Genomic DNA, 27539 nt, shown 5'->3' with positions numbered 1-27539 from the left:
AATATTAGTATTGTATTATTTTAATAAAAAAACAGAAGAATGTGCAATATTACTATTTTAAAATAATAAGATCAAATATGAATTTTTTATTCATTTTTATTTGTTATATTTAATTATCCATATGATGTACACCAAAGCAAATCTGATTTTCTGGTAGATATATCTGCACCCAAGGTGTAATGTTGTAACTAATGCTCAGTTTGTTCAGCACAGACCAATCGTTACATTTCATAAGTCAATTTCAGGAGACCAAGGTATTTATTTAGTTTAAACTCTATTTCTGGCTCTCAAAGTACTGATAATCACTGACTTTTGAATTACCAAGGAGCGCAGTTTCAGCTCAAACTCCTTTTTAAATATTACAGTAGAGAAAAAGTCACCTACATCCTAAATTGCCTGAGGGTAGAAATTAATAGCACATTTGCATTTTGGGGTGAACATATCCTTGTAAGCACAGATCTTGAGGGATAAATATTAAATTGAATCTTAATTTTGCTCAGTAATAATGTAGATAATGTTACATTTATTTTTTAACTGTAACCTCACTACATTTTAGTGCATAAAAATATGGATTATAACTACACACACCGGTCACTTTATTAGGTACACCCGCTAGTACTGGGTTGGACCCACTTTTGCCTTCAGAACTGCCTTAATCCTTAATGGCATATATTCAACAATGTACTGGAAATATTCCTGAGATTTTGGTCCATATTTTCATGATAGCATCACGCAGTTGCTGCAGATTTGTTGGATTCACATCTTTGATGTGAATCTCCCGTTCTAACACATCTCAAAGGTGCTCTTTTAGATTGAGTTCTGGTGACTGTGGAGGCCATTTAAGTACAGTGAACTCATTGTCATGTTCAAGAAACCAGTCTGACATGATTTGCGCTTTATGACATAGTGCATTATCCTGCTGGAAGTAGTCATCAGAAGATGGTTACACTGTGGACATAAAGAGATGGACGTGGTCAGCAACAAAACACAGGTGGGCTGTGGTGTTGACACGGTGCTCTGTTGGAACCAATGGGCCCAAAGTGTGCCAAGAAAACATCTCCCACACCATTACACCACCACCAGCAGCCTGAACCGTTGATACAAGGCAGGATGGATGCATGCTTTCTTATGTTCATGCCAAATTCTGACCCTACCATCCAAATGTCGCAGCAGAAATCTGGACTCATTGGAGCAGGCAACACTTTTCCAATCTTCCATTGTCCAATTTTGGTGAGCCTGTGTGAATCGTAGCTTCAGTTTCCTGTTCTTAGCTGTCTGGAGTGGCACCCGGTGTGGTCTTCTGTTGCTGTAGCCCATCCGCCTCAAGGTTGGACGTGTTCAGAGATGCTCTTCTGCAGACCTTTATTGTAGCGAGTGGTTATTTGAATTACTGTTGCCTTTCTATCAGCTCAAACCAGTCTGGCCATTCTCCTCTGACATCAACATGGCATTTGTGCCCACAGAACTGCCGCTCACAGGATATTTTCTCTTTTTCTGACCATTCTCTGTAAATCCTAGAGATAGTTGTGCGTGAAAATCCCAGTAGATCAGCAGTTTCTGAAATACTCAGACCAGGCCGTCTGGCACCAACAACCATACCACATTCAAAGCCTCCTAAATCAGTGTTTCTCAACCACGTTCATGGAGGACCATCAGCTCTGCATATTTCCATGTCTCTTAACCAAACGCACCTGATTCAGATCATCAGCTCATTAGCAGAGACCGAAAGACCTGTAATAGGTATGAAAGACAAAGGAGACATCCAAAACATGCAGTGCTGGTGGTCCTCCAGCAGTCTTAAATCACATTTCTAACCCCATTCTGATGCTCGGTTTGAACTGCAGCAGATCGTCTTGACCATGTCTACATGCCTAAATGCATTGAGTCGCTGCCATGTGATTGGCTGATTAGAAATTTGCGTTAACAAGCAGCTACCGGTGAGTGTATATTGTCATAAATAAATAACTTTGTACTCTGAAACAGTGTGAATAGTCTGATTAGTGATGAATCATTCTTTTAAAAATTTTTATTTTCAATTAATCTTTTAAAATAGTTCAAGAATAGCAAGGAAGGTTTTTCAGAATTTGTGAGTTCGAACAGACTGTAGCCGTACTGAAATCTCACAGATTCAATGTTCCATTCTGATTCAGTATGAATTAAAGAACCAGAGTTAATATGGTCTTCAGGGCACGTGTGGGTATTTATTTAACTGTAACGGCGAGTTTTGCTGCTGTTTATTGGAATGCACATCACATTTAGGCCATAAGCTAATTTTAAGATGTTGATTTATAAGTTGGTATATTTGTTGCATTTATTTTGCAGTGTTGCCACATACTTTTTAGCAACTCTTATTGATTTTGAACATTGTTAAAACGGAATGATTGCTTTTTTGCAGATATGCATATTTAATGTGTTCATACACTAATATTTCTGATTCTGGCATAGTTTCTTTGAACTGAAATATATTCTTGCTGTAGCTTTAATGTGTTTAAACATGCAGTCGTACCCCATAAAAAATCTCTTTTGTGCTGAATTCTATATTGATCGCATTAGTTGCTGCATACCTTATTTGTCTGTCACATCACATGCCATATGTGTCGCAATGAAAATAATAGGCTGCCATGCAGATGACAAGCTAACTATGATCTTTCAAAAACTTTCACAGATGTCTCTCTCTCTCTCTGTCTCTCTCTCTCTCTCTCTGTGTGTGTATGTAGGCAGTAACATCAGTGTGTTGATTTCTTTTCAGAGACACGTCGCTTGACAACCGACCACTTCATAACCGCCAACAGATTTCAAGATCAACCCTGCAAAAAACCAGAGGAAACAGCCATGTCCACACCATGGGACTTTAAAGCATTTCTCCAAGAGCTCCAGCAAATGGTTTCAAATGTTTCATCATTTCAATGAAAAGTGGGCTTATCTTTAAAGCTAATCTTCTGCGTGTATCTTAAGAAACTGGAAAGAGACTGGCAGGTTTACACACGTCCTTCTTTATTGTGAAGACAATCAGCCTTGAAAACGTTGTACGTCTTTACTGCCATTTACTTTTTTGCGTATGTCTGTCACAACTTTATTGAACACTCTTTAATAGACGTCTAAAATCTGCATAGGTAGGGCATAGTTTTGTTTTTATTCAACATGACAGACGGATCAATTCACACTTGATTCCTATTGTAAATTTGCACACAGAATTATCTTGGTAATTCTTCCCATGCCGAATGAGGAAATGCACATTCACATTGGTTCAGTAATGTAGAGGTTTATAAGACCAGGATGCTGAACGAAAACAAAATGATTCCTCATCACACCACCCTCAAACCCTTACAGGAGTCCGCCGTCCTGAGTAGTCCTGTTAACACGTAAACGAGATTAGCTCGATTTCTTTTTCACCAAGTGTATGGACGTTGTTTATACTAGTTAATAATAGTAACTTTCAGGGAGCATCACAGGTCAGGGAAATCTGCTTAAAGACTAAGTGCCATTGCTGAATGTAAGGAGTGCCCAAATACAACAAAAAATATATGTTAGCAAAACATTAGTTTACATTTTTAATGATGTTTACAGTTGCCCCTATCTCTTAGACGAATCTTTCATCCTGATAAGTGCCAAAACAAAGAGTTAAACCTGAATACTTTTAATGTACACAGCTGTACAACTTAATTGCCTTGATGTGTCCGTGAAAACACAGGATATTGAAATAATCGGACAGAAACGAGAAGCCATTTTGTTTGTCACTTGCTATGAAAATGTCTATTTTTGAAGGAAGCCACAAAAGGGAACATTTGCCTTGTTAATATCTGACAGTTTTTTTAATTTCCTGTTTACACAATTGTATGTTGCCTGCATTGTCAGCTTTTGGATTGTTTAACGTATTGTTCAGGTTTTCCAGCTGTATTCTGGACACAAGCGCTGCATGTTGAGAAAATATGTGTTGTATAACTCACCTTGAAGCTGAAAGCACATCAAGATAGTTATTCTCCCCCCTCTCTCTCTCTCTCTCTCTCTCGCCATCTCAGAGTGCGACCGTTCACTTTAGCAGACTTTGTAAACAGATTTCACTTTCGAGACTGTTTTAATATAGACTCAGATTTCATACGTCGGAGGGCTGCTACAAGATTATTTGACAGCGCTGAGCAAGCTGCTTTTACAAAATTCGGCATTGTGCGGTGGGTTGAGTCAGCGTGAAAAAAATAGCAGTGTTAGTCATGTAAAGATGATGCCCACCTTGGAAGCTCGAGTCCGTGTCATCATTCTCTTCCTGCTAATCGCTGTCCCACTTAACGCTTCCGCTGCGAGCGTCCCGGGCCCCTCCAGAAATGGGCCCATCACTATCACCCCGACTCCCAACCCAAGATCTCAGGGCAGGAGCTTTATGTACCCCCTTGCTAAAAACAGCGGTAGCATGCGAGGGAAGTCCATGAATCGTCGGCCAAAGCAGCCAGCTGGAGTGGCAGAAATGCCCCTCAGGCCGCTGCCTCAAATAATGCTGCCAAAGAATGTAACGACTGATAAACTGAAGGCCCCTTTTGGAGCGGCTCAGGTAGCTCCGCCTCCTCGCAAGCTGGTGGAAGTGGACGTGTGTCGAGGTTATTATGATGTCATGGGGCAGTATGACCTCACCTTTAACTGCTCCAAGGACGACTTCATCTACTGCTGTGGGACCTGCCATTATCGATTCTGCTGTCCCGACCGCTCCCGAAGGCTGGACCAGAGCATCTGCCACAACTACCAATCCCCGGTGTGGGCCAATACAGCGCCCCCTGTGACCAGGTCCCCAGCACCAGGCCTGCCTGACCAGAGCCGCATCGAACAGAGCAACAACACCGTCTACGTCATTGGTGGAGTCATATCGTTTACAGTAGCGGTGGCGGTGGCCATTAAGGTGGCGTTTCACAAGGCATCACGGCAGCCCAGGAACAGGGAACTGAACATGCCCAGGTGAGATGTTTCATCAAAAAAGGGATAGTTGACCACAAAATGAAAATTATCACATTGTGGTAAAGATGTGTAATTAGAAAAAAAACACAAAAAAACTTGTTCCTGGCACCTCCTAATCTCCAGGACCCAAATTACAAATTACAGGGTGGTTGACTACCCTGGTGGCACCTTAGTCACCCTCTCTGAATTTTATCACCTGAATTAATGGCCGATTGATGACGCGGCGGAGCAGTAGGCAGTGCTGTTGTCTCACAGCAAGAAGGTCGCTGGTTCGAGCCTTGGTTGGGCCAGTTGGCATTTCTGTGTGGAGTTTGCATGTTCTTCTCACATTTAGATTAATAGAGATTTAGATTAATAAAGAGACTAAGCCGAAAGGAAAATGAATGAATGAATGAATGAATGGCCGTCCTCAGTGGTTATCAGCTAATAGATATGGGCCAGTAGGGGCCTTCTGCGCCTACTAGTAGGCTTAGAATGCTGCTATCATCCATCCACATAGTTAATCAGCTATACTTATAGAGAAGACTTCAGTTTTTACATTACTCTGATAGTTGGATTTGGTTTTAGGTAGGGTTAATCAAATAAAATTAATGGGAAATTAAATAAATATAGTTGATTAATTATGTGGATGGATGATAACAGCCATCTGAGCCTACCAGTTTGCGCAGAAGGCCCATACTGGCCGATATCTATCAGCCGATAACCACTGAGAGTGCCCATTTAATCGTCAGATGACATTTGAATTGGCTGCCTTAGTGATGTTAAAACGAGAAATGTGTTTTAAATTGGAATTGATTAAATTGTGGAATTAGTTCAAAATACTTTAATCTGTATCCTAAATAACATTAATAATTAAAATATTACATAATATAAATATATATTTTACCAACCCTATGCTGGTTCATACCATAGTGGATGCATAATCATGTCCACCAGGCTATGCTTGAATTATTAGCCCCCTTAGATTTTTTTTCTTCTTTTTTAAATATTTTCCAAATGATGTTTAACAGAGCAAGGACATTTTCACAGTATGTCTGATAATATTTTTTCTTCTGGACAAAGTCTTATTTGTTTTATTTCGGCTAGAATAAAAGCAGTTATGATTTTTTTATGAACCATTTTAGGGACAAAATTATAAGCCCCTTTCAACTATATTTTTTCTCGATAATCTACAGAACAACCCATCATTATACAATAACTTGCCTAATTACCCTAACCTGCCTAGTTAACTTTATTAAACTAGTTGAGCCTTTAAATGTCACTTTAAGCTGTATAGAAGTGTCTTGAAAAATATCTAGTAAAATATTATTTACAGACATCATGGTAAAGATAAAATAAATCGGTTATTAGAAATGAGCTATTAAAATTATTATGTTTAGAAATGTGTTGAAAAAATATTCTCTCGGTTAAACAGAAATTGTGGAAAAAATAAACAAGCGGTCTAATAATTTAGGGGGGCTAATAATTCTGACATATATACATATATATATTAGGGATGCTCCGATTCCTTGTCATAGTGATCGGCTGATAGAGTACTGATTCTGATGCTTTAAGCTTTATAATGCATAAAGCACATTTTCCCCTCTAAGTATGATACTTAATGGAGATTTCGTCTTACTTAAGACAATAAATGAAGAATGTTGCATATAATCCCTTAAACACGTCTCTTATAACCATTTAGTGTTGACATGTCATGGTCCAGCCTGATCTCCCGAGAAAATGTAAGTATTTTACGTTTTGCCAGTTTAGTGGCTAATTCGTATGAGTTCAGTCGTACGAAATTGAACGATTTTAAAAAGGAGGCGTGGAACCTAACCCCACCCCTAAACCCAACCGTCATTGGGGGATGAGCAAATCGTACTAAATTGTGCGTGTTAGATCATACAAATTCATACGAATTAGCCACTAAAACAAAATGTTACGAACTGTCATGAGATTGTGTTGCATGGTCAGAAGCAGCTTTACAGAAAATAATAGATAAAACGGATAAAAACATTGGCTAGAAAAATGACTGACGATGGAGTTTAGAAACATTGCAAATGATGGAAGAATTCAACATGTTTCTATGAAGAAAAAGTTTGGAGTGTATATTTGATGCATAAGACATTAAAACGCACACCTATATGAATACATATTTGTTTATGGGAAAAAGTATATAAAAAAGGTGTATTATTAAATATTCAAGTTTTTAAAATATTGTTTTATATAAATCATTAAAATTTTCTATCAGGGTTTAGTCATCTTGCAATATTGTCAAAACACAGAACGCATCTTCCTCTGTGCGTAAAGCCGTAAACAAACCACTGCAATCTTTATATGAGATCGGCCAGATTGGTGAGTACCGATCGAGTCAAAAAATATGATTATAAGCTGATACCGATCTTTGGCCAATCGATCTGAGCATCCTTAATATATATAATTCATATAACAGTATAGTATGTATATTTTACACCGCTCTAAACCTTATGTACTCTGTCCCAGCTATTGGCTAATTTAAAGAAAGTAAAGGGAAAAAAGCTGCACAGATTCTTGCAGAAGCTCGTTATTTGTGACAAGAATGAATTGCTTTAGTTCAAGTTTATATGCAAATAAAAATGCAAATAAATTCTGTTCATCAGAAGACTTGGGTTAACCTCCCAATTTAAATGGAAGAATTTTTGTTTATCTCTTTATGAATGGTGAATAAAGTTTCAATGGAGGGACGGAAATCTCTCAGATTTAATTCAAAATCTTCATGTGTGTTCCAAAGATGAATACATTTCTTAAGGCTTTGGAATGACATGTCAGTGAATAATAAAATAGTGAGAAGTGGTTTTGTTTTTTAGGTGAACTAACACTTTTTAGATTGTATTCTCTTGACTAATGTTTACATACTAACCTGCAGGGCTCTTGTGGAAATGTTGCGTCACCAGTCGAGTCCAGTACAGGAAGGAGAGAGAAACAACAGTGTAGCTTTGGGAACTGGAGGAGGAGAAGGGACGCTTGGACGACCCCCGAAAAATCTCTATCCCACACTACAGAAAGATAACCGACGTAAGTTGGAAACTCGCATGATCTCCATATACATTCACTACGGTCTATATAAGAGTAAGATGAGACAAGCATATTTAGAATTATGATGTGTCATCTAATGTATGTTTGTAAGCTAAATTAATGTAAATATTAAAAAATTAATTTAATTCATCATATGGGACCAATTAGTGTCACAAGTCAAATACTCATCTATATTGAATGATCTTATGAATCTGAAATAATGTTCATGCTCCTGGTTGCAGCTGGAGGATGCGTCTGTCATACAGAGATCCTTTCATGTTCCCATCTGAGCTTGAGTCTTGTGAACTGTATAAATTCAGGACAAGAAAGAAACACGGAGAAGAAGCAATAGCCAAATGATGACAGGGCATTTGTGAATTATTTAGCACGGAGCTGTATATGATGGCATTAGAATGAACAGACGGTGTAAAATTCTCAGCACAGAAAGAGCTTAACAGGGCAACATTTGTAGTAGAAGATGGAATGCATTTACTTTGTTAATTCACTACATGTAAAATATCCTTAAAGATATACTTTAAAAACACACCTTATGTTCTGCTTAACAGTGGGGAATCTGCAGCATAACTTCATCCACACCACAGGCTCCAGTCCCAAACACACTGCCACAATCGGTAGGTAAAACCCACAGTTTTAAACCTTTTTTACACCTGGTATTGAGATATGGAGATGATCACGAATTGACTCTAAAAACAGGTGTAAATGGGGTCTGGAACATTTTGCGGTTGTCCACATTCGACCACTTTCAGAGGTAGTTAGATTGGATGGCTTTAGTGTAAACGCTCATGTGGTTGAATGTCTACAAACAGCCACAAACGACCTAATCCTTCAACATTATGTGACGTGTTTTTAAAGCACGCTAGCCAGATGCTATGATTTTTTAATGGGGTGGCACAGCTTTCATAAATGTTTTTTCCCATGTGGCCCTTTCACTGGTTCTTGGCCCTCCCAAGAACCAGTTAAAAGGCCCCAAGGGAAAAAGGCATTTTTAAATATTTAATAGGCTTATTCTCAGATGACAAAATCATTTAAATGTGATGCTGTTCTTAAACATTGCAAACTAAAGCAGAAATATGTAAGACTACCATGCATAAACTGTCTGTATTCAATACATGTTTACCATTCTAGATGTTAAAAGTGTAAAACCGTTATTAAAACACCACGTTTTAGCTTACCTACTTGGGAAAGTCAATGGCTATGTTTCCATCCACCTATTTTATGTGGATTTTCTTATTCCATAAGAAAAGATGCGCATAAACTACGACGGAACCACTTTTCCCTATAGGAAACTTCAGTATGCGCATTAAAGTCATTATTTTGTTATAAGAGTGCCTTTGAAAAAATCTCAGTGTGATGTCACATTGTAATCGTTTTAAGCCTGCAAATGTCATTACTCATTGCAGATACATCCCAATGGGTTAATGAATGATGATGATGTCATAGGATGTATCTTGTGATGGTAGAAATGTGTGTGAATGGATAAACCAGCAGGCCGAGCACATTGTAAAGCATCTGAAATGTTGTTTTGGTCATTCTAAAACGCCTTAACCATTTCAGTATTATTGTTATTATCCCCCTGAGACCCAAAGAATTTTTGTATTTTTTTTTCTTCTGTGATTTCCAACATCCTCTGGGTTAAAAAAAAATCTACAATTTAGAGTTTTTACAATTTGTTTTTATTTTTAATTTTACAGCATGTCCATTTTAGTTCGAAACGACCGCCACTCAGACAACAAACCTGTACAGGATATGGCTGTAAAGGAATATTAATCCAATATTAATGTAATAAAAACTAAACACAAGCCATTTTTGCCTTTTGTATTGAAATTCCTGAAACAGTTTTGTCTGAAAGAGAGCCGAACAAGAAGTGATGTTTAATCCAAAACAAATTTTACATAAAAGCAATTTAAAACTGATTGTCATTCTTTGTCTCTAATTCTCTAATTGTCTGATTGTTAGGCTCAAAATCAGAGTCTCCCTCAACTATCCTATAAAGATTCCTCTCTGCTTCAGTTCTGCCTCCTACAACATGCAATCATTAATTACATTAAGATGGTCCTGGTGTCCACTATAGTGGACATTTAAAAAAGGATGCTATTTTAAAACACAAACAAGTTAACAGCTTTGAAAGCTAAATGTATTGCTCCTGACACTTTAATAAACACATGTAATAACAGAAAAAAAACTTTTGAAAAGCTAAATTTTACATACCTCTCTCCTTACCATAAAATGTGCTTTTTTGTATGTCGGCCATGTTGGATGTGGTGTAAGAAGTGGTTCCTAGCATGCCAGCCAATCAAATGACATATCACTAGAAAGCCCAAGATGTCCTCTGAACAGTACAACAGGACTTGACAGAGCAGCTCAAAAAAATTCTAAGAAAATTCATGAAAACCTAATGTCCACTACAGAGGACACAAGTCAGGGTCTCCGGAGGTTAAATTACTTTTTACCTCCAGAACTGTCAAGAGCATCTGTGCTCAGCGTCTCATGCCTTCAAACACCACCATGTTCATTGCTCGTCAGCATTGTCTTCTAAGGCGCAAGTCATTTATTAAGTTTTTTACTTTTGATTTTTGCTGCCAGGTAATCAGGAAGCGGTGATATTGTTCACTTTGACTCATTGGATGGAAACGCTGCTTTATTCGCATGTCTTTTATGCTATATTTCAGTTTTGCACATATATTTTATTTACATCTGTGGATGAAAACATAGCTAGTGTGCCTTTATTCTTTTGAACAACAGAAAAAAAAGCTAACCACAGTTTTTATTTTAAGATGTCCTGGTGCATGTTGAATAATTAAGAACGAACTGGAGCTTTCAACATGCATAACGTATTTCAATATTTATAGGCCTATTATTATAATATATTACTTGGTGGTCTGCAGCTTCTACTGTGTTTGATCTGAGAAATTGACAGTGCTCTAATCCAATGGCGCTGTACTGGATAAAGGAATTGTCAGCGAGACAGTGAGTAGGTGTGTTCAAGTAGTGCTAGTTGTAAGATATTAAACGCACTAGAATTGCTCCCTTACAACAGATATACTCTGCGGTCAGGACAGATTTGCCCCTGATGTTATCCAGATGGGAAATACATTTTTAAGTTTTGTTTATAGGTGAAAAATGTTAAAGCAAATGTTCTCCTCAAAAGTATTAATGGATAAAAAAAACCATCTGGCATAGTTTTGTGGCCGTCAAAGCAGAAATGAAAGCTGATCCACTCTGCATTTTCTGCTGTGTTTTCTCCATTCATTTGTAAATTTCGCAACACTAGATTGAAAGATCAGAAAAGGTCCATACATAGACCATCTCCTCAGAAAGTGGTCAAAAGTGCGCAAAGGAGACGGATTAAAACCCCAGATGGAAACAGAAATCTACTTGTGATCCCATCAACCAAAATATGTTAATAATGAGTAAAATGGGTCTTACTTACAATGTAGAAGTAGTTTGAAATAACCAGAATTCATTTGATGTGTCTTTAAAGAGCGTGCACCACGTATGAACAACATGCAGCTGGCCATGGGTGGCACACTGAAGCCCAGTAAGCATACTAACGCCATGAAGCCCCAGCCGTCCTTCCATCAATCCCTACATAACCTGGCTCAGCTGCCGCCCTCGTACGAAGCCGCCATGAAGCCTGAAATCAACAGATACTCGTCTCTCAAGCGTCTCGGTAAGTGCTTTATTACCTGTGGAGAGGAAGATTCTTATCTTGAGAAAAGCATGTTTTGTAAGAATAACATAAAAGCTTGGCATGATTGCTTTCTAATTTTAGCCTTCGTCATTTCAAAGAATAATTCAAATTTATGAGCAATAAGGAGGAAAAATGGACAGATATCAAAAGCAGTGTGACATTTAGTACAGTTGTGTTTTAAAAAAGAAATTACCTGCTCTGTGATGAGGACATAGTCTCATGCAGGGTTTAGAACATTGCGTAAAAATGATTTATTTTATTTTTTTATTTAAACAGTGTGAGTGTTTCACTGGTACACTTGGGAGATATAAATGTTTGCTAAGGTCATTTTAATGAGGGCAAACCATTGCAAAGCGCCCGCAATCTTGCACAGACGCATACAGCCTTAAGGCCTTTCTCTCAGCTAGACATCAAACCTCCTGGGAAGTGTGAGTTACAGTTGGAGGACAAGAAAGTTCTGCACAGGCGAAGGTTATACAGGCTGATATGATGACTCAGAGTTAATCAGCTGAAAGATGAAATAATTCTGGGTTCAGATGAAATAGGATTGGATTAATATTGTTAAATTAATGAAATCAGGCTTTACGCAATAATCCTGGGACATAAAGGTTGAGGAATGTATATGTGCTAAGCAGCTGGTTGTGGTGAAGGTTTGATTTTTATGTGTGAGTCAAAAACACAACCAAAAAAAAGTATACCACATATTTGACCTAAAATTTTAAATAGTCAACTATTGTCAGCTATATGCAATAGTCAGCTATAGGCAACTTTCACTTGATAGATGAAGACAAAATATGAACATTATTGGAAAAATATTGGAAATATTCAATTCTAGGAAATACCAAAATGGAGAAAAAGATTTGGAATAGGGAGTCAGTGGCGCATAGTTTGAGACTTGTAGAGCTGCCCATCAATGGATTACTCTTCAGTGTTTGGACTCTCATCAGTAAATATTAAAACACACTGAACTGAACTAAACTAAACTGAACTTAAACTCTGAAAACTGAACTAACACTGTTTCAATTCACTATAATATTCTATGTGAAGCTGCTTTGACACAATCTACATTGTAAAAGCGCTATACAAATAAAGAAGAATTTAATTTAATTAAATATTTCCCAAATGATGTTTAACAGAGCAAGGACATTTTTTAAGAGTATGTCTGATAATAATTTTTCTTCTGGAGAAAGTCTTTTGTTTTATTTCGGTTAGAATAAAAGCAGTTTTTTTATTTTTTTAAAAACATTTTAAGGTCACAATTATTAGCCCCTTTAAGCTAATTGTTTTTTTTTTCAATAGTCTGCAGAACAAACCACCATTAAACAATAACTTGCTGTATAGAAGAGTCTTGGAAAAATATCTAGTCCAATATTATTTACAGTCATCATGGCAAAGATAAAATAAATCCGCTATTAGAAATGAGTTATTAAAACTATAATGTTTAGAAATGTGTTAAAAAAATATTTTCTTCGTTAAAGACAAATTGGGGAAAAAATAAACAGGGGGGCTAATATGTATGTGATAAATGTATATGCAACATTCTTCATTTATTCTCTTAGGAAAGGCGAGATCTCCCTTTAAGTATCATACGTAGAGGGAAATGGTGCTTTATGCATTATAAAGCTTGAAGCATTAGAATTGGTACTCTGTATCGGCCGATCACCATAACAGAGACCGTCCAAAGGGCATGTGCAGGATACATATTTTTGAAAAGCGGGCGGGGGGGTTGTCGCGCGCGTACTGAAGAGCGGTGTTGTTGCGCGCGTACTGTAAAGCGGGGGAGGGGGGGTTGAACGCACGTACTCAAGATCAATGTTGTCGTGCGCCTACTGAAGGGCGGGACTGAGGGTGTGTCGCGTCGCGGGGGCACTTTTGATCATTTTGGAAGGGCACTTTCTATCTAAGACTAAAAAGGGCATGCGCATTGCACAGGTTGAGCCCTATGTGTGCACGTGCCTGGTACTAGGTATCAGCTATAAAAATCCTGATCGGAGCATCACTATTTTAGAACCCCATTTTTCCTCTTTAAATTTGTTTCATTTTAAGATAAAGTCTTATCGGTTTTGTACAGAAATCTGATTAAGATCTTTTATTGGTAATTTGCCATTACATAAAAACTGATAAGTTGTTGAATTGATATATTAAAATGACACTGATTGCATAAAAATGTAATGTACAATAATCAACTCATGATTATATTGAACAGATTTTAAGATTGGAGAATTCCTAATGTGTATTTTGTTCTCATCCAATTTTCTGATTTCTTCAAACATGTTTTCCTGCGTCTACAGAAAAAGGAGGATTGGAGGAATATTCAGGTTACTGTACCACCAAGCGAAGGCCCAACAACGCCCGTCCTGACTTTCATTCCTCTCAGCATCACCTTCCCTGGGGTGGTGACTACACTCTGGGTGGAAGAGGCACGCTTCCTACCCATGCCCCCCGTCCTCGAATACCTCACCCACAGTCAGCCCCAAGCCATACCCCCAATCCTTACCCTCTGGATCCACCAGAGTCAAAGAAAAACCCAAATTATGATACGTTGTCTAAACCGCCACGACGCGTCAAGTCAACGGACCAACTTCTTGCCCTTGCTGATGGCAGCACCTTATCAAGGGTCCCGAAAAACCAGCAGCACCAGTACTACAAAGGCACATCATCCAAGAACTCCAACAACCAGAACACCTTGAAGAAGTCCAAGGAGAGGCTGCTCATGTCGCCAGAACACCTCGAGGAAGAGATTGGCGGGGTTGATTATGACGGAAGCACGATGGGTATGGGAATGAGCGACTACCAGGGTGGAGGAGGAGGCGGAATGGTGCCCACCCTTCCCCGTGTTAGCCATCAGAAAGCTCAGTCGCAGCAGAATGTTTGCGCTACGCCATCACTCGACCGTCACCACATGATCAAGATGAACTCGCACCCAACATCGGGGCGAGAGCAAGAGCGGAATTCAGCGGCAATGTCAGGCCACCTGGGTGGAGGTGGGGCTGGAGGAGTGGGATGGGGCGACATGCCAGGAACGGGGGTGGTTATGGGAACAGGGACTCTTGGTGGACACAGTGCCAGGAGGCTTGCATTTGCAGCTAAAAGGCAAAATACCATTGAACAACTTCACTTCATCCCCGGCGGAGGGGGAAGTGGAGGAGTGGCATCGAATCAAGGGGTTAGAACAGGAAGCAAGAATGAGGTTACTGTGTGAGCAAGAGGAGGGAATGGAGAAGATGGCTGAGGGATAGACTGTGTGAAGAGTTGGAGGATGGTAGAGGAACTGTGGGAGAGAGAGAGAGAGTTAGAGTGGGCGGAAGAGGGAGAGGAATAACGAGAGAAGAGAGAAAAGGAGTAGGAGGATGGTAAAGGAATCAGAGAAACAGATTTTGAAGTCGGGGGGCCATGAAGTGGGAGAAACTAGACAGAGAGCGAAGTGGCGCCATATTTTTACAGATATATATTGTATATAGTGGCAAATGCTCGAGATAAGATTAGATAACAGCAGTTATAAGTCAGGTTTGATAGAGCTTCAACGTTGTTGTGCTTTTTATGTTCATGAAATTGCCGCTACAATTATGATCAAAGCTGCCATATTATACAACTATTTATTTGTGTAAAGTTTGCCTATAAACCTACCGCATAGAATATCAATAGTGTAATATAAATTCCACATGATGTGACTGACATTTTTCATATCTTTACGTCATATGTTTTTAATCCTCAGATATTTCACATTATTACATATATATAGCTGCTATGGAGCCATATATTTTAGAGAACGACTTTCATCTTCTTACTATGGGAGACAATAATTAGAGGAACTAGTTGAAGGAGGAGCGCTCATCCCAATTGAAGAAGTGTAAAGCTACTTACAGTTGGACAAATGTAATGCTGGATCTTATCTCTTTTTAAACCCTAATCCACTTTGACATAATGAGGAAGTGCAGCAGGGTTTTTACAATATACGTCAAAATGAACAATGATGGGAGCACATTCATAAACTCGAAAGAATTTGATGAACTCATTTTGTACGCTGCGAGACAGAGAAAGCAAGCCTTATCATACGTTTATTCGCCTGCATCTTATTCCGTGTGAATTTAACACAGATGTACCAAGTGAGTATCTGTTCAGTTTGTTTTGTTGGGAAATATTACACAATGAGTTTTAAATCCTCAAGTTTGCCCTTCAGTACATAACTGGAGATCGCTTTGAACTATCGACGAAAGCCATTCTGGGACACTATCGGACAGAAAAGCCCAAATGAAAACCAAGAGAAATGTCTGACAATCATCTTTCTTCTCCATCTTAAAAAGACTCATTAATGATCAATGGCACCTTGTTTGGATTCTGAGCCACCACTTTCTACAAAGTCCAAGTGCTAGGATTTGTAAGGGAGATTCAACATGAGGGACGCTGGACTACCAAAAGCACAAAAATAATACATTTGATTCCAGTGATGCTGGGTATTTTTGCCCCTAGGTATACTGTGTAGACAAACGGTTCACCTTAAGCTATTAAATACGGATCTGAGATGAAGAAACTAACTCAAGAGTAAGGGCACTCATCAATATATTTGTACGTAATAATATTCTGGCATAAAATGTGCGCATAACATGGCAGTATCATTATCTCGCTCAGGTGTGGGTTGGCATTTGCATAAAGACAAACCTCCTGGACTGCTTTTTGAATCTCCATGATGAAGCCATGTGTATATGCTGTTAAAACTGAGACTCTCTCTGCGAACAGTCTTGAGGATACGAGCATGCCAAAACAGTTAACCTGTATGTTTTGAATCTGTTATTACCCAGATATGAGCACAACACTTCATACCTGGTCTCTTCATAACCAATAACGCTTATCAATATTAAGGGCTATACAACACACATGCGTTAGTGGTGCAGATGTTACAGACAGCTTACACATTATATAATGATAATAACAGCATTATTTACAACAACAACAACAAAAGATGTTAATGTAGTAAGTAAATAGTACAATTAAAAGTGTGAGATTGTTCGCAAAAGAGCCAGATATTTAATTATTCTATGGTTCTGACCTCTGGGAAATAACGCAGGTGTCGGGAACTCATTTTACCAATGAAAAGGAATTTATTTACATTGTAAAACCACCAACTTCATTTTTTTTTTTGGTCATATACTTTATACCTCTTGGTTGATTTTTCAGTGTAATGAACTTGAATAGTATACCCTACGGACTATTTATGCCTCCCAGTTAAAGTGTAAAGGAGTAGTTTATATCACATCAGCATCCGGAGGATTGGTGGTAACACATTCATTTACCTTTTCACTGGAACTAGTGTGTATCTTAATGAAATATGAATACAACTTAAAGACAATCTTCCTAACAGCTCTGTAATACATTGGTGTTTGTTATTGTCATTACTATGACAGTTAATATTATGGTTATTGGTGAAAATTTCTTCTTGTTGTTATGGTTCTCTTATGATTATGATGGTGATTTTTTTCCTCTGTGGTTTTAGTGTTAACTTGTTTTAGATATCTTTCTCATGAAATTCTTTTGGAAATTATGAGTAGAAAAATAGAAGCACAAACTTTAAAGCCACTCATTGTGTGCCGATTCTTCATGCATTCCTAATGATGAGGAGTGCCTTTGAAAAAAATCTCAGTGTGATGTCACATTGTAATCGTTTTAAGCCTGCAAATGTCATTACTCATTGCAGATACATCACAATGGGTTTATAAATGATGATGATGTCATAGGATGTATGTTGTATGTGTGTAACCGAATGTCTTCTTCTTCTTTTCTTTTTTTGTTGATTAAGTGAAATTTCAACTTCTTAATGTTTCTTTCAGGGACAGTTAGAACAGATGAATTGATTTAGTATTTTCTTTGTCATAAAAAGTCTGTAGCAATGTCTGTTTTGTATCCACAAGCCATAATTATGAAAATGTTTATGAAATCTATTCACAAGGCATATTACTGCAGAAAATATCAAACATTGGATGTGCAAATAAAGCCCTGAAGCATTTTAAAAGTTTGGTAGCTTACAATGGAATGTGCAATTGTTGCACAAGCAAAGCGGGACGATGAAGACTGAAACCCTTTGGGAAAACAGCACTGAGCTCATGTCTTGAAACGCTCGAGCACAGAAGCAGAACGGATGTTTGGGTAAATCGCTTCAGATCAAGCATTACCCCCATGATGTTTACACACACTTTCTATTATATCAAATCCCCTCAAGTCAGAAATATTTAAATACTGCATCCTCCACATAATTTCACCTTTGTAAAATAAAGTCAACTGATGAAACTGATATGCCTCGAATGTCTGATACACTGCAGAAAACACAGACTGTTTAAATTATGTTATAGTGTTTAATGTTAGCATTTAGTATCCTTTTTTACACGAAGACTGGAAAAGATTCCAGGCAGCCATTTTGATAAGGACCTGCCTTTGAATTTGAGCTGTCAGTATGTAATAAAATGGCCACTATAAGAGCTTCTTAGACACAAACATGATGCTAAAGGAGTCCTAAAATAAACGAATAGCGACTTTAGGACATTATGTCAGATTTATATTCGCCGATTTGTAATTCGGATTTAACGTTGCCTCATAAACAGCTCGTGTTGCGAACTTGCAAACATGTCAAATTCGACTACACAACAACAATGCTTACTTGAAAGCTAAACGCAGCTAAAAGCCGGACGAATGCTGTCTTATTACTAGCGCTACATTTATGAATATTAGCATTAGAAGTGCGCTCGCTTCTCCCGAAAGCAACCATAATAAATACAGAAACATAACGGACGGGGTAGCCGGAAGTGTTCCAAGGTCCGGAAACGACCAATGTTAAAATCTCACACGTCACTCGTACCTCTCTAAAACACCAACATAGACCGTCCAAAATATTATAGCCGAAAAATAAGCAAACGCTAAATAAAAAAGACAATCGGTCTTAAAGCCGTTTGATGCATTTTCCACAGGATATAACTTAAAAGTGAATCTGTCCTGCAATATAAGGGACCCTCGGTCTCATGCTATCAGCTCGGTTGCAATGGAAACAGAGTCTGCTTACTAGCTGTAGCTAGAAGGCTAACCACTGGAAAACAGCGCAGAGCTGCTGGGGTACATGAACGAGGGGGGCAGGGTGGGAGAGAGAATAGCAGGCCCTGTTCATCTTGACCAGGCTAAAAGATGGATGCGTAGGTAAAAAGGCCTATTTTATTGTTTCGTCTTTGATTTAATTATGATTAATTTCCGTGCTAAATGAGACAGATTTGCTCCCGGTTTGCTTTTGTTTGGTCGCGCATCATGCTAGGCTGCGTCCATTTGCTGAATGTGTAGTATTAGCCAGCTGTTTTGCATGCTAACATGTTACTCGTAGCCACAGCGCTAAAATATTTCGTGTCCGTTAATACGCCAGAGCAAGTTTTAGTGCACTATTGATATTCGGGGTGCGTTTTCCAGTCGTTGACTATTTTGCAAACACTCCCTGGAGTCTGTCGACATGGATTTTTTTTCTCTCTTCTCCTTTAGCGATACGCGATGCAATCGGAAGATAATAATTGCATGAAATTCACCTCTAGCCCTGACGATTCACTCTGCACTCAGCATCTTTTCTGCACAATGCCAACTGCATAGAATGTAAGATAAAGTCGTAGAAAACACTCGCTTATATTGAGAAATGAGAAAACTGTATAAATATCTTGACATGAGTCTTATCTTGCTGTTTTTCATTGCGCATATCATACGAGAACGTATTTTACGATACTTTTGGTTAGTGTCGTGTTGTGACTGTATAATGACATTCGGGAAATGCATCAGTACTACACAGAGAGTATCGGTTGAATATGCATGTTTATAATTTAGATGATGCTGATGGATACGACGAACAAATCTGATTAGTCCTAAATTCCACATGTTATTACAGAATACATTATGACCATTGTAGTGAGGATACATTTTAGGGTTCACCAGAAATAAACAGGCATTCAGTTTTTGTGTTATTACTGTTCATGCCATTATAAGGTACGTTCTTTTTGCTGCTGAAGAATACAAATGCACAACAGTTACAATTTGGTGCCAAACATATGTGCATTACATGTGTTTTTTTCTGTGTATTAAATATAAACAAACATTAAATGCTTACTGTAATAAGCTGTCTCTCTCTCTGTTGTAGTTTTTATAATAAGTTACATTTAAGGTTGTTTTTAGAACTGCATTTATTTTCTTGAAAGCAATAATTTAACATGTTGCTGATTTTTTGTCCTCTTACAGTGAGAAAAGGAGTGGCAGAAAGAGCACCTTTACAAGAATGGTAGTGGAGGATGTTGCTTCCAACTGTGGAAAAAAGAAGAATATATTAATGGAAACTTGGAAACGGAGATGTAAGCCATTTATACCAGAGTGGATTTAGAATGAATAAATATTCAATGAAATGAAATCGGGCCATGGGATTTGGAGGGATCCATCTTGCTGTGGGACTGTCATGAAATGAAAAAAAAAATGTAACCAAGCAAGTTTTTCAATGAATTTGAACCACATTGATCACATTTTTTACAGCACTTTCCAAAATGTGAATGCATAATTGCATCAAGTGGCATTTTTTCTGCCAGTTCATACATCTTTGCACTCTGATGGAACATTCAAACTGAAATTACAGTATCAGAGGTGAATTGTACAAAAACTGTGATTACATGGAATCCAGTGTGCAGCCAAAAGGAGTTGATTTTTATAATCCCATGAATGAAACATCCATGGAAAATGATTTTTTTGCAGAAATCAAAAATTCAAGTTACAATCAAAGCAAAATGTCCTTTTTAAATATTCACCAGAATATTAAAAAACATGGTGCGTGTTTAAGTGAAACAACATAAACATAAGGAACATGTTAGAAAGCACCATTTTGCACTGAAACTGCTGAAACTCAGTTGGAAAGCTTCAAACAAACATTGTTGCTGCTCATAGAGCAGAAGGTGTTGCCACTGCGCACCCATGTTTCAGTAACTGGGAGATGTTCCAGTTTGGAAAATACAATGTGGACATCATAGAGATGCTGAGTGGACACCAGTCCCATCAGTTTAAAAGTCTTGGATTAGAGCGACAACTTCAACACCAGCAACAAGTGCAGCTTCACCAACACCAGTTACAGCAGCAGCAACAGCAGCAGCAGAGTGAGACGTCTGGGTCAATTTTGTCTGGACTTGGCTTAGGCCCACTACAAGGATCTAGAGGCAGTGCGTTTACAGATTCCACATCAATTTTTGCAAAAATGAGTGCACCTCCCCCACCTCTACAACAACAGTCCTTGTCTTCATCTCAAAGTTTAAGGAAGTCAAGCAAAATGTCTGGAAGCAGTGGCAGTGGTGGAAGTCATGTGAGTGGGTACCCTCAGTTTTTGCGCACATTCCACCCAACTGAGACCACCCTTGCACAAGAGCAGTTGCATCCAGGAGTAGGGCGATTCGATCATTTTGCCAGCAGTAGTGGAAGTGGAGGATTAGTTTCATCTGTTCCACCGCCACCACCCCCACTGCATCCTGGCCTGTCAGTACCTCAAGCCGCCCCTGGTCCATCAACCTCCTCCCCGTCTTCCAGTTCTGTTTCAACGTCCAATAACCCTCCCAGCAGTAGTGCAGTAACCACCTTGAGCCATCAATTAGCAGGATCTCAGTCTGATGCCCGAAGCCTACATCAACAGTTTAGCTGCATGTTGGCAGCAAATCAGTATTTTCTTTCTGGAGTACCAGCCAATTCCAGTCTAGAACAATTTTTAGTTCAGCAAGGAAGTCATAACCACCTTGGGCTTGGACTGGGCCAAGCTGCAGGAGAGGCAAGTTCGGCTCTCGCTCCTCCCCCCGCTCTTCATTCTTCACACACTCATAGTCACCCCAGCACTCTATCACAGCCTCAACAGCCACCAACACAACAGCAGCAACTACCACCACACACTTTGTCTCACCCCCACCCACATCCACACCATCCACTGCACTCCTCCTCACAGCCTTCCTCACTCGGGGGCTTTGACTTTCAAGGAATCCCAGTTCTTTCATCCAACCAGCTAGCATCTCTAATGCAGCAGGAAGCTGGGCTGCCACTTCCTCTTCCACTACATCTTTCTTTATCAAAAGAGGAGGGAAAGGGCGATGGCGCTGCTGGAGGAGGTGGCTCCTCTGGTGGTAGGAGAAAAAAAGCTATGGCTGGCTACCTGCCACAGAGAAAGACTGAAAACAACAACAATAATAGCAGCAACAATCATAGCTCTACAAACCCCAACAGTAGCACTTTAAGAGCACTGAACCAAGAGAACACAGCAGGCTTGGATGGAGGTGGGGGTGTTGGTTTGTCAGGTATTGCTGGAGACCCTTCCTCGCACTTAACTTCTTCATCCTCTACTTCTGTTGTGTCATCTTCTGTAGCCTCTTCTACATCAGTCTTAGTGACAAACGGCTCGAAAACGGGCAGTCATGGTGTCATGCCACCACAATCCGAGACAGAACAAGAAGCCCTTTATCATTGTGGTGAGTGTGGCAAAACATTCACACAGCTCTCTAGTCTGCGCAGGCACCTACGTAGTCATGAATTAACCACAGCAGGCACAAGTGGCACAAGAAGTAACATTTTAAACCCAGTCTTGCATCCTTCTGATCCATGTATTCCGCACTCTACTCAAGAAAGCTCAGCCTCATCCTCATGTGGCAGTCCTGACAAGACTTTTCATTGTTCTGACTGTGGCAAGTGTTTTAAGAAAAAAGGACATCTCCTTCAACATGGTGTTATTCACTCAGGGGCTCGGCCCTATGCCTGCAGTACTTGTAGTCGTGCTTTCAATCGGCGTGAGTCACTCACCCGCCATGAAAAAATTCATGAAGAGAAACCATTCCGCTGTCCAGCTTGTGGCCGCTGTTTTCGTGAAAGTACGTCCCTATTGAACCATGCAGCCTCTGGCACCTGTGGCAAGTCGGGACGTACACCGAGATCTAAGCATGAAAGTAATATAGTTCAAGGCAAGAGCAATAAAGCTGGGGGCTCCCAAGATGGAATAGCGGCTAATGCAGCGGGTGAGTAACGTCTAGAGTAGTTTTTTTAGTAAACCCAATCAAGTCAAAATTTTTCATAGGCACTGTGAAATGTGTGTGCATAGCATTATTACTGTTTAGTCTGTTGTGCAGGTTCTTACCGGGGTGATGGTTTCAGTGATGACTACAAGGACCAGCGCTCTCAAGGTAACATGTATTCTGGAACAACCCCATGTGGTGGCAGCCTGACAGGGACTGCACTTAGGAAGGCACCATTAGCTCCTACTTTGCATCCACACTCACAAAACCCAGGCCAGCAGCATCACCAACAGCCACATCTCCCACTTTCATCTCTGTTAGAAGACTCTGAAGATGATGTCACTAGCTCCGTCAACAATGCCATTTCTGCTATCACTGCTGCAGCTGCAAATTGTATGAGTGGTGATCTTGCCCATGGTGGAGGCAGAGGGGAGGATCGAAGGGATATCATTGGTGGATTGCTTGGAGGTCTGGGTCTAGGGCCTCTTGCCTCACCTAGTGGTCAGTTATCAACATCTGGACTGGATAAGTCCTATAGAGGTAGTGCTGTGGTCCATAACCAGCAACCAAATCAGCTTACACCTGGTGGAAAGCCCAAGCGCCCTCGTAAGCCCCGCAAAAAAAAGGAACCCGGAGAGGTTGGTGCTGAGCCTCCTAAAAGAAGGCCTAACAGACTAGGAATGCCTGGTGGGGATATCAGACCATATTTGTGCAGTGTCTGTGGTCGAGGATTTGCACGAAGAGAAACTTTGCGAAGGCATGACAGAATACACACTGGGGAAAAGCCTCACCATTGTAGTGTATGTGGCAAGTACTTCAGAGAGGCATTTCATCTTAGCAAGCACCACACAGTGCATTCGGGAGAGAAGAACTACAAATGTATTCTGTGTGGAAAGGACTTTGGATATGCCCAGAGCCTTAAAAGACATGGCAAACTACACCAGAAAGGAGAACTGGAGGAAGTGCCAACAACGCCAGGCATAGAAAACCTTAACAGCTATCCATCCTCTGGTGGCAACTTGATTCAAGGGGGCCAAAGCAGCACTTCTTCTTTCTATCCATACTCTCAAGATGTCAAACCACATGCATCAAACACACAGCCCCCACCTAGACTGTACACTTGCGCTATATGCTGGAAATCATTCCGGCATCACTTTCATTTGACTGCGCATCACCAAACGGTTCACGAGGGTGGTGGAGAAAAACTGTTTTCCTGTGAAGTCTGTGGAAAGGCTTTTGCATACTCAAACAGCCTTACACGACACAGGCTTTCTCAGCATGGCTTAACACGGACTGGTCAGCCAGTTGCTCAAAGGAGCACAGGTGAAGAAACTAATGTTGGTGGTGCAATATCAGAGAGTGAAGCTGCTACAAATGCTTTGCTTCAGCTAGCGCCACCCAGTGGCACACATGGCGAACAGCATGGAGTTCTTCACAGCCACCATGCACCTCCCCAACCACAAGGTGGCTACTCCCCTCTGTTTTATATACCAGATGCCAATGCTACACACCCATCTTCATCTAATGCCTCCTCTTATTCTCATTCTCTGCCGTCAACTTCCTCAGGGCCTCTTCTTTGTAACCATCAGCACTCTGGGATAAAAGGTGAACCCATTTATCACATTGGTCACAGGCATACACTTGCTCCAAACATACCTGTGCAGTCCCTCGCTTTGCCCCCATCAGAGCCACATCAGCAACATCACAATCCCCAGCAGCATCCAGCTGAGATTCAATCTACACAGCATCACACTTTTCAAAGCCAAGAAGAGTTGAGGCGGCGCAAAAAAAAAAAAAAAAGACGGCAAGAGAGAAAGGAGATAGGCTACAAATGGACCCCGGCCGCAAAAGTACAGAGAGAGCAGCCGGAGGTCCCACATGGGGAAAGGCAGAGAAATGAGAAAAGAAATTTTCTCAAGAGAAAAAGGAGAGCAATTCACAGGACTCAACATAAAATTAAGAAGCGCATGGCTGTTCTTGTGAGAATCAGGCGTGGAAGTGGAGGAAGTGCTGTTTATGAACTGGGCCTTCCAGGTGGACTGAAGCTGAACAGGCTTCGTTCTCTCAAAGTTCCTCTGAAACGAAGGCCTTGTCCCCTTTGCCTTGGTGCTACCTTTTCACAACAGGTTGCACTAAAAGTTCACATAGCAGCTAGACATTGCCCCAAAGTGAGAGGCCTTCAGCATCGTTTGAAATGCCCAGTTTGTGGAAAACAGTCTCGCAAATTCCTCTCTGCTCTCATTCACAGAAGCTCCCATTTAGCCAACAGAGCTTTTTCCTGTAGACATTGTCCCTGTCGTTTCTGGAATTCAATGCTCCTCACACGGCACAAGAAGGTGTGTCGAGGGACCTTAGCTAGGTTTCAACAAGAGAGGGCGCTTTGTGTTAAATTAGTCATGGGATCCACATACAGGAGGTTCGAGTGCAAAGGGAACTCTTCGTCCTTACCTTTCTAATGCACTCAATTTTGTCTTTAAATTCATTTTCATATGCACTTTGAGACTAGAAATGTTGGGATTTTAATGACAAATATCTGACTGAGTACACCCTTTGCTCATGTAGACATTGACTTGTGTCATGAGAGCTTTTTCGTTACTCTCTCAATCATTTCAATTGCATTTCCTCTAATAACTCAGATCCCTGAAAACGAACACCTTCAGCGAACTCACAGATGTATTAAATGGCATTTGTTTTAAAGAAATGCTTAGCCTACCTATCTGTGTGGTACCACACCAGTCTTCTAAGTGGAAACTTTATCGAAATGATCCTTGGCTGGCAATAGTTTCACTGATTTGGCTAAACATGTACTGTGCCCTTAACAGTATGCAGTATGCTCACTATTCCTCAACCAATGCTCTGTAGAATTATTCTGTCTCTGATATATATTACCTTGTTGGTGTTCACTTAGAGCAAGTGTGGAGGTGTGGTTTTGTTAATGTAAAAAGTGCGATCAGTATACGAAGAAGAAAAAAGGGTTCTGTTAGGAATACAAGTGTTTTATTTTAAAGAGTATTTAAATTACTGCATGTTGGACATTGCTGTCCTTGTGTTGACAGGTCGAGAGGAATGGCGACTGGGGACAAATCCAATTGAAAATGTACCTTAAATCTTAATAGAGGAACCAAAAGTAACTAATGCATAATAACACATGGTGATTAACAATGTGTAATATCAAATGTGAGTCCCATTTGGCTTTATTTACTGTTTGAGAAGAAAAATACCATTAAAGTAACGTCAGCACTTAAACAGGAAAAATATAATTTTCCCAATAACCAGTCAAAAGACAAAAAATATTTACAAATTTAATTTACAGATTCTTGCCCTGAAGGCAAAGCCTTACCAAATTGTGACAATTATAACAACATATTATGGCTTGTACAATGTAGCGTTTAGGTATAGAGTTTAAAGGGTGGAATGGAGAGAAATGAGTGTACTGTAATGTAAATTGTGTCAATATTTTATTATGTTTTTTAAGGAAATGTCAGTTATCTTTTTATCATAGCTACACTTCAGGTAGTTGAAAGAGTGATTGTAAGAGTTATCACTTTAGATCAGGTCTTGATTAAGTGTATTAATGTGTGACACGGTCTGTCCACTTGCCAACTATGAACGTATCCCATGTACTTTTTTCACCTTTTATGTAGAGATGCCATACTTCTTATAGCCTCTTTTTTTTTTTAAAAGAAGAAAATAAGTACGTTTCTATCACTTTATTTACACATTATAAGCTGGTTGTTGATGATACCCAAGCATTTAATAAAATTTGAAAATGTTATATTCTCATTATTCCATGTACACATTTATGTTTTATATTTATTTGCTTTTTCATTAAAATTCAAAAAATATGCATTTGCATAAATACAAAAAATATGCATTTGCATACACCCACCTGTATTGGTATACAGGTATAATGTAATAATCAATGGAGTATATGCACATGGACTTTTAATTCCAATGAACTGCCTTTCCATTAAAAAAATCGCCCAGTTTAAGATCTGACTACTTTAAAAATCAGTGATCTTCACTGCCTTATAGATATTTTATATAAAGTCTGTCTCAGATTGGACAAGAAGCGCTGCATTAAATTCCATTTTACTTGCCATCTCTTTAAAATATGCATATTTTTTTTACCCCAGTATTTTGAAAAGAGTATCTGCGCTAGCCTGCTGTTACTGACAGCACTAGCGGTTACCAAGTCCATCATCTTCTTTTATGCTTGAACATCTAAATGAATGCTTAATTTTATTTAACTGATTGTATTTAATATACATTACGATGTTGATGCTGTAAAGGGAACCTTATAAAATTTAAAATAGCCCCATTAACCTTTCACAGAAAGTTTCCTATTGGTTGAGAAACAGTAGCTGTGCATGTAGCCCATTCCTGATATATTATGTTTATTATTTTTCATTTCTGCTTTTTTAAAATCTTTGTTACACTGTTTAAATTTTGTTTAAATGTTTAGAATCTGTTTCTTTAAGGTTATTAATTGACTCTTTATTAATGTGTTCTTACCTTATTTTTTTTATACCAAAAAAGAACTGTTGTGTGATTATTAGCCACACAAAAATGCATAAAAACATTGCTAGATGCACATTTAATCTTCATAAACACCTGCAGTGTCAAAAACAGTGTATGATTTCATACATTTTTTTATTATTGTAATGGTTGGGATTTAATTTTATTCAGTTTGCCTTTTTTTACCTGAAAAATGCACAGGTTTTGTGGTTGTAAAATTGGTTTCTCAAAAAGAATTGGAGTTCTACAGCTCTGGGAAAAATAACAATAGACCAATCAAACTGATTGGTTTATTTGAATGTGTC

At 39.2% G+C, this 27539-nt stretch overlaps 2 protein-coding genes across 5 annotated transcripts in view; both read left to right on the top strand.

Annotated features, from left to right (window-relative positions):
- Nucleotides 1–17972, top strand: part of shisa7a (shisa family member 7a) — a 32432-nt gene extending 14460 nt beyond the window's left edge. For both annotated transcript variants that reach the window (XM_021466870.3, XM_021466871.3), the window contains exons 2-6: nucleotides 2750–4941; nucleotides 7826–7974; nucleotides 8541–8606; nucleotides 11477–11665; nucleotides 13978–17972. In XM_021466870.3, coding sequence (XP_021322545.2) covers nucleotides 4217–4941; nucleotides 7826–7974; nucleotides 8541–8606; nucleotides 11477–11665; nucleotides 13978–14888 — 2040 coding nt within the window. In that variant the 5' untranslated portion in view covers nucleotides 2750–4216 and the 3' untranslated portion in view covers nucleotides 14889–17972. The remainder of the gene's footprint in view (nucleotides 1–2749; nucleotides 4942–7825; nucleotides 7975–8540; nucleotides 8607–11476; nucleotides 11666–13977) is intronic.
- Nucleotides 17973–18814: 842 nt separating this feature from the next.
- Nucleotides 18815–26491, top strand: si:dkeyp-69b9.6. Of its 3 annotated transcripts, none has more exons than XM_021466868.3 (3): nucleotides 18815–18861; nucleotides 19937–22719; nucleotides 22831–26491. In XM_021466868.3, the coding sequence occupies exons 2-3, from the start codon at nucleotides 20673–20675 to the stop codon at nucleotides 25170–25172; spliced, it is 4389 nt and encodes a 1462-aa protein (XP_021322543.2). In that variant the 5' UTR covers nucleotides 18815–18861; nucleotides 19937–20672; the 3' UTR covers nucleotides 25173–26491. The 3 variants fall into 3 exon arrangements, with proteins under 3 accessions (XP_021322543.2, XP_021322542.2, XP_021322544.2); XM_021466867.3 differs by having other exon boundaries at nucleotides 18815–18865; XM_021466869.3 differs by having other exon boundaries at nucleotides 18815–19303.
- Nucleotides 26492–27539: the final 1048 nt, after the last annotated feature.

This window comes from Danio rerio, chromosome 16 (genome assembly GCF_049306965.1).
Source record: "Danio rerio strain Tuebingen ecotype United States chromosome 16, GRCz12tu, whole genome shotgun sequence".
NCBI lineage: Eukaryota > Metazoa > Chordata > Actinopteri > Cypriniformes > Danionidae > Danio > Danio rerio.
Note: the sequence above shows the minus strand (reverse complement) of the source record. Positions and strands in the feature narration are given on the sequence as shown.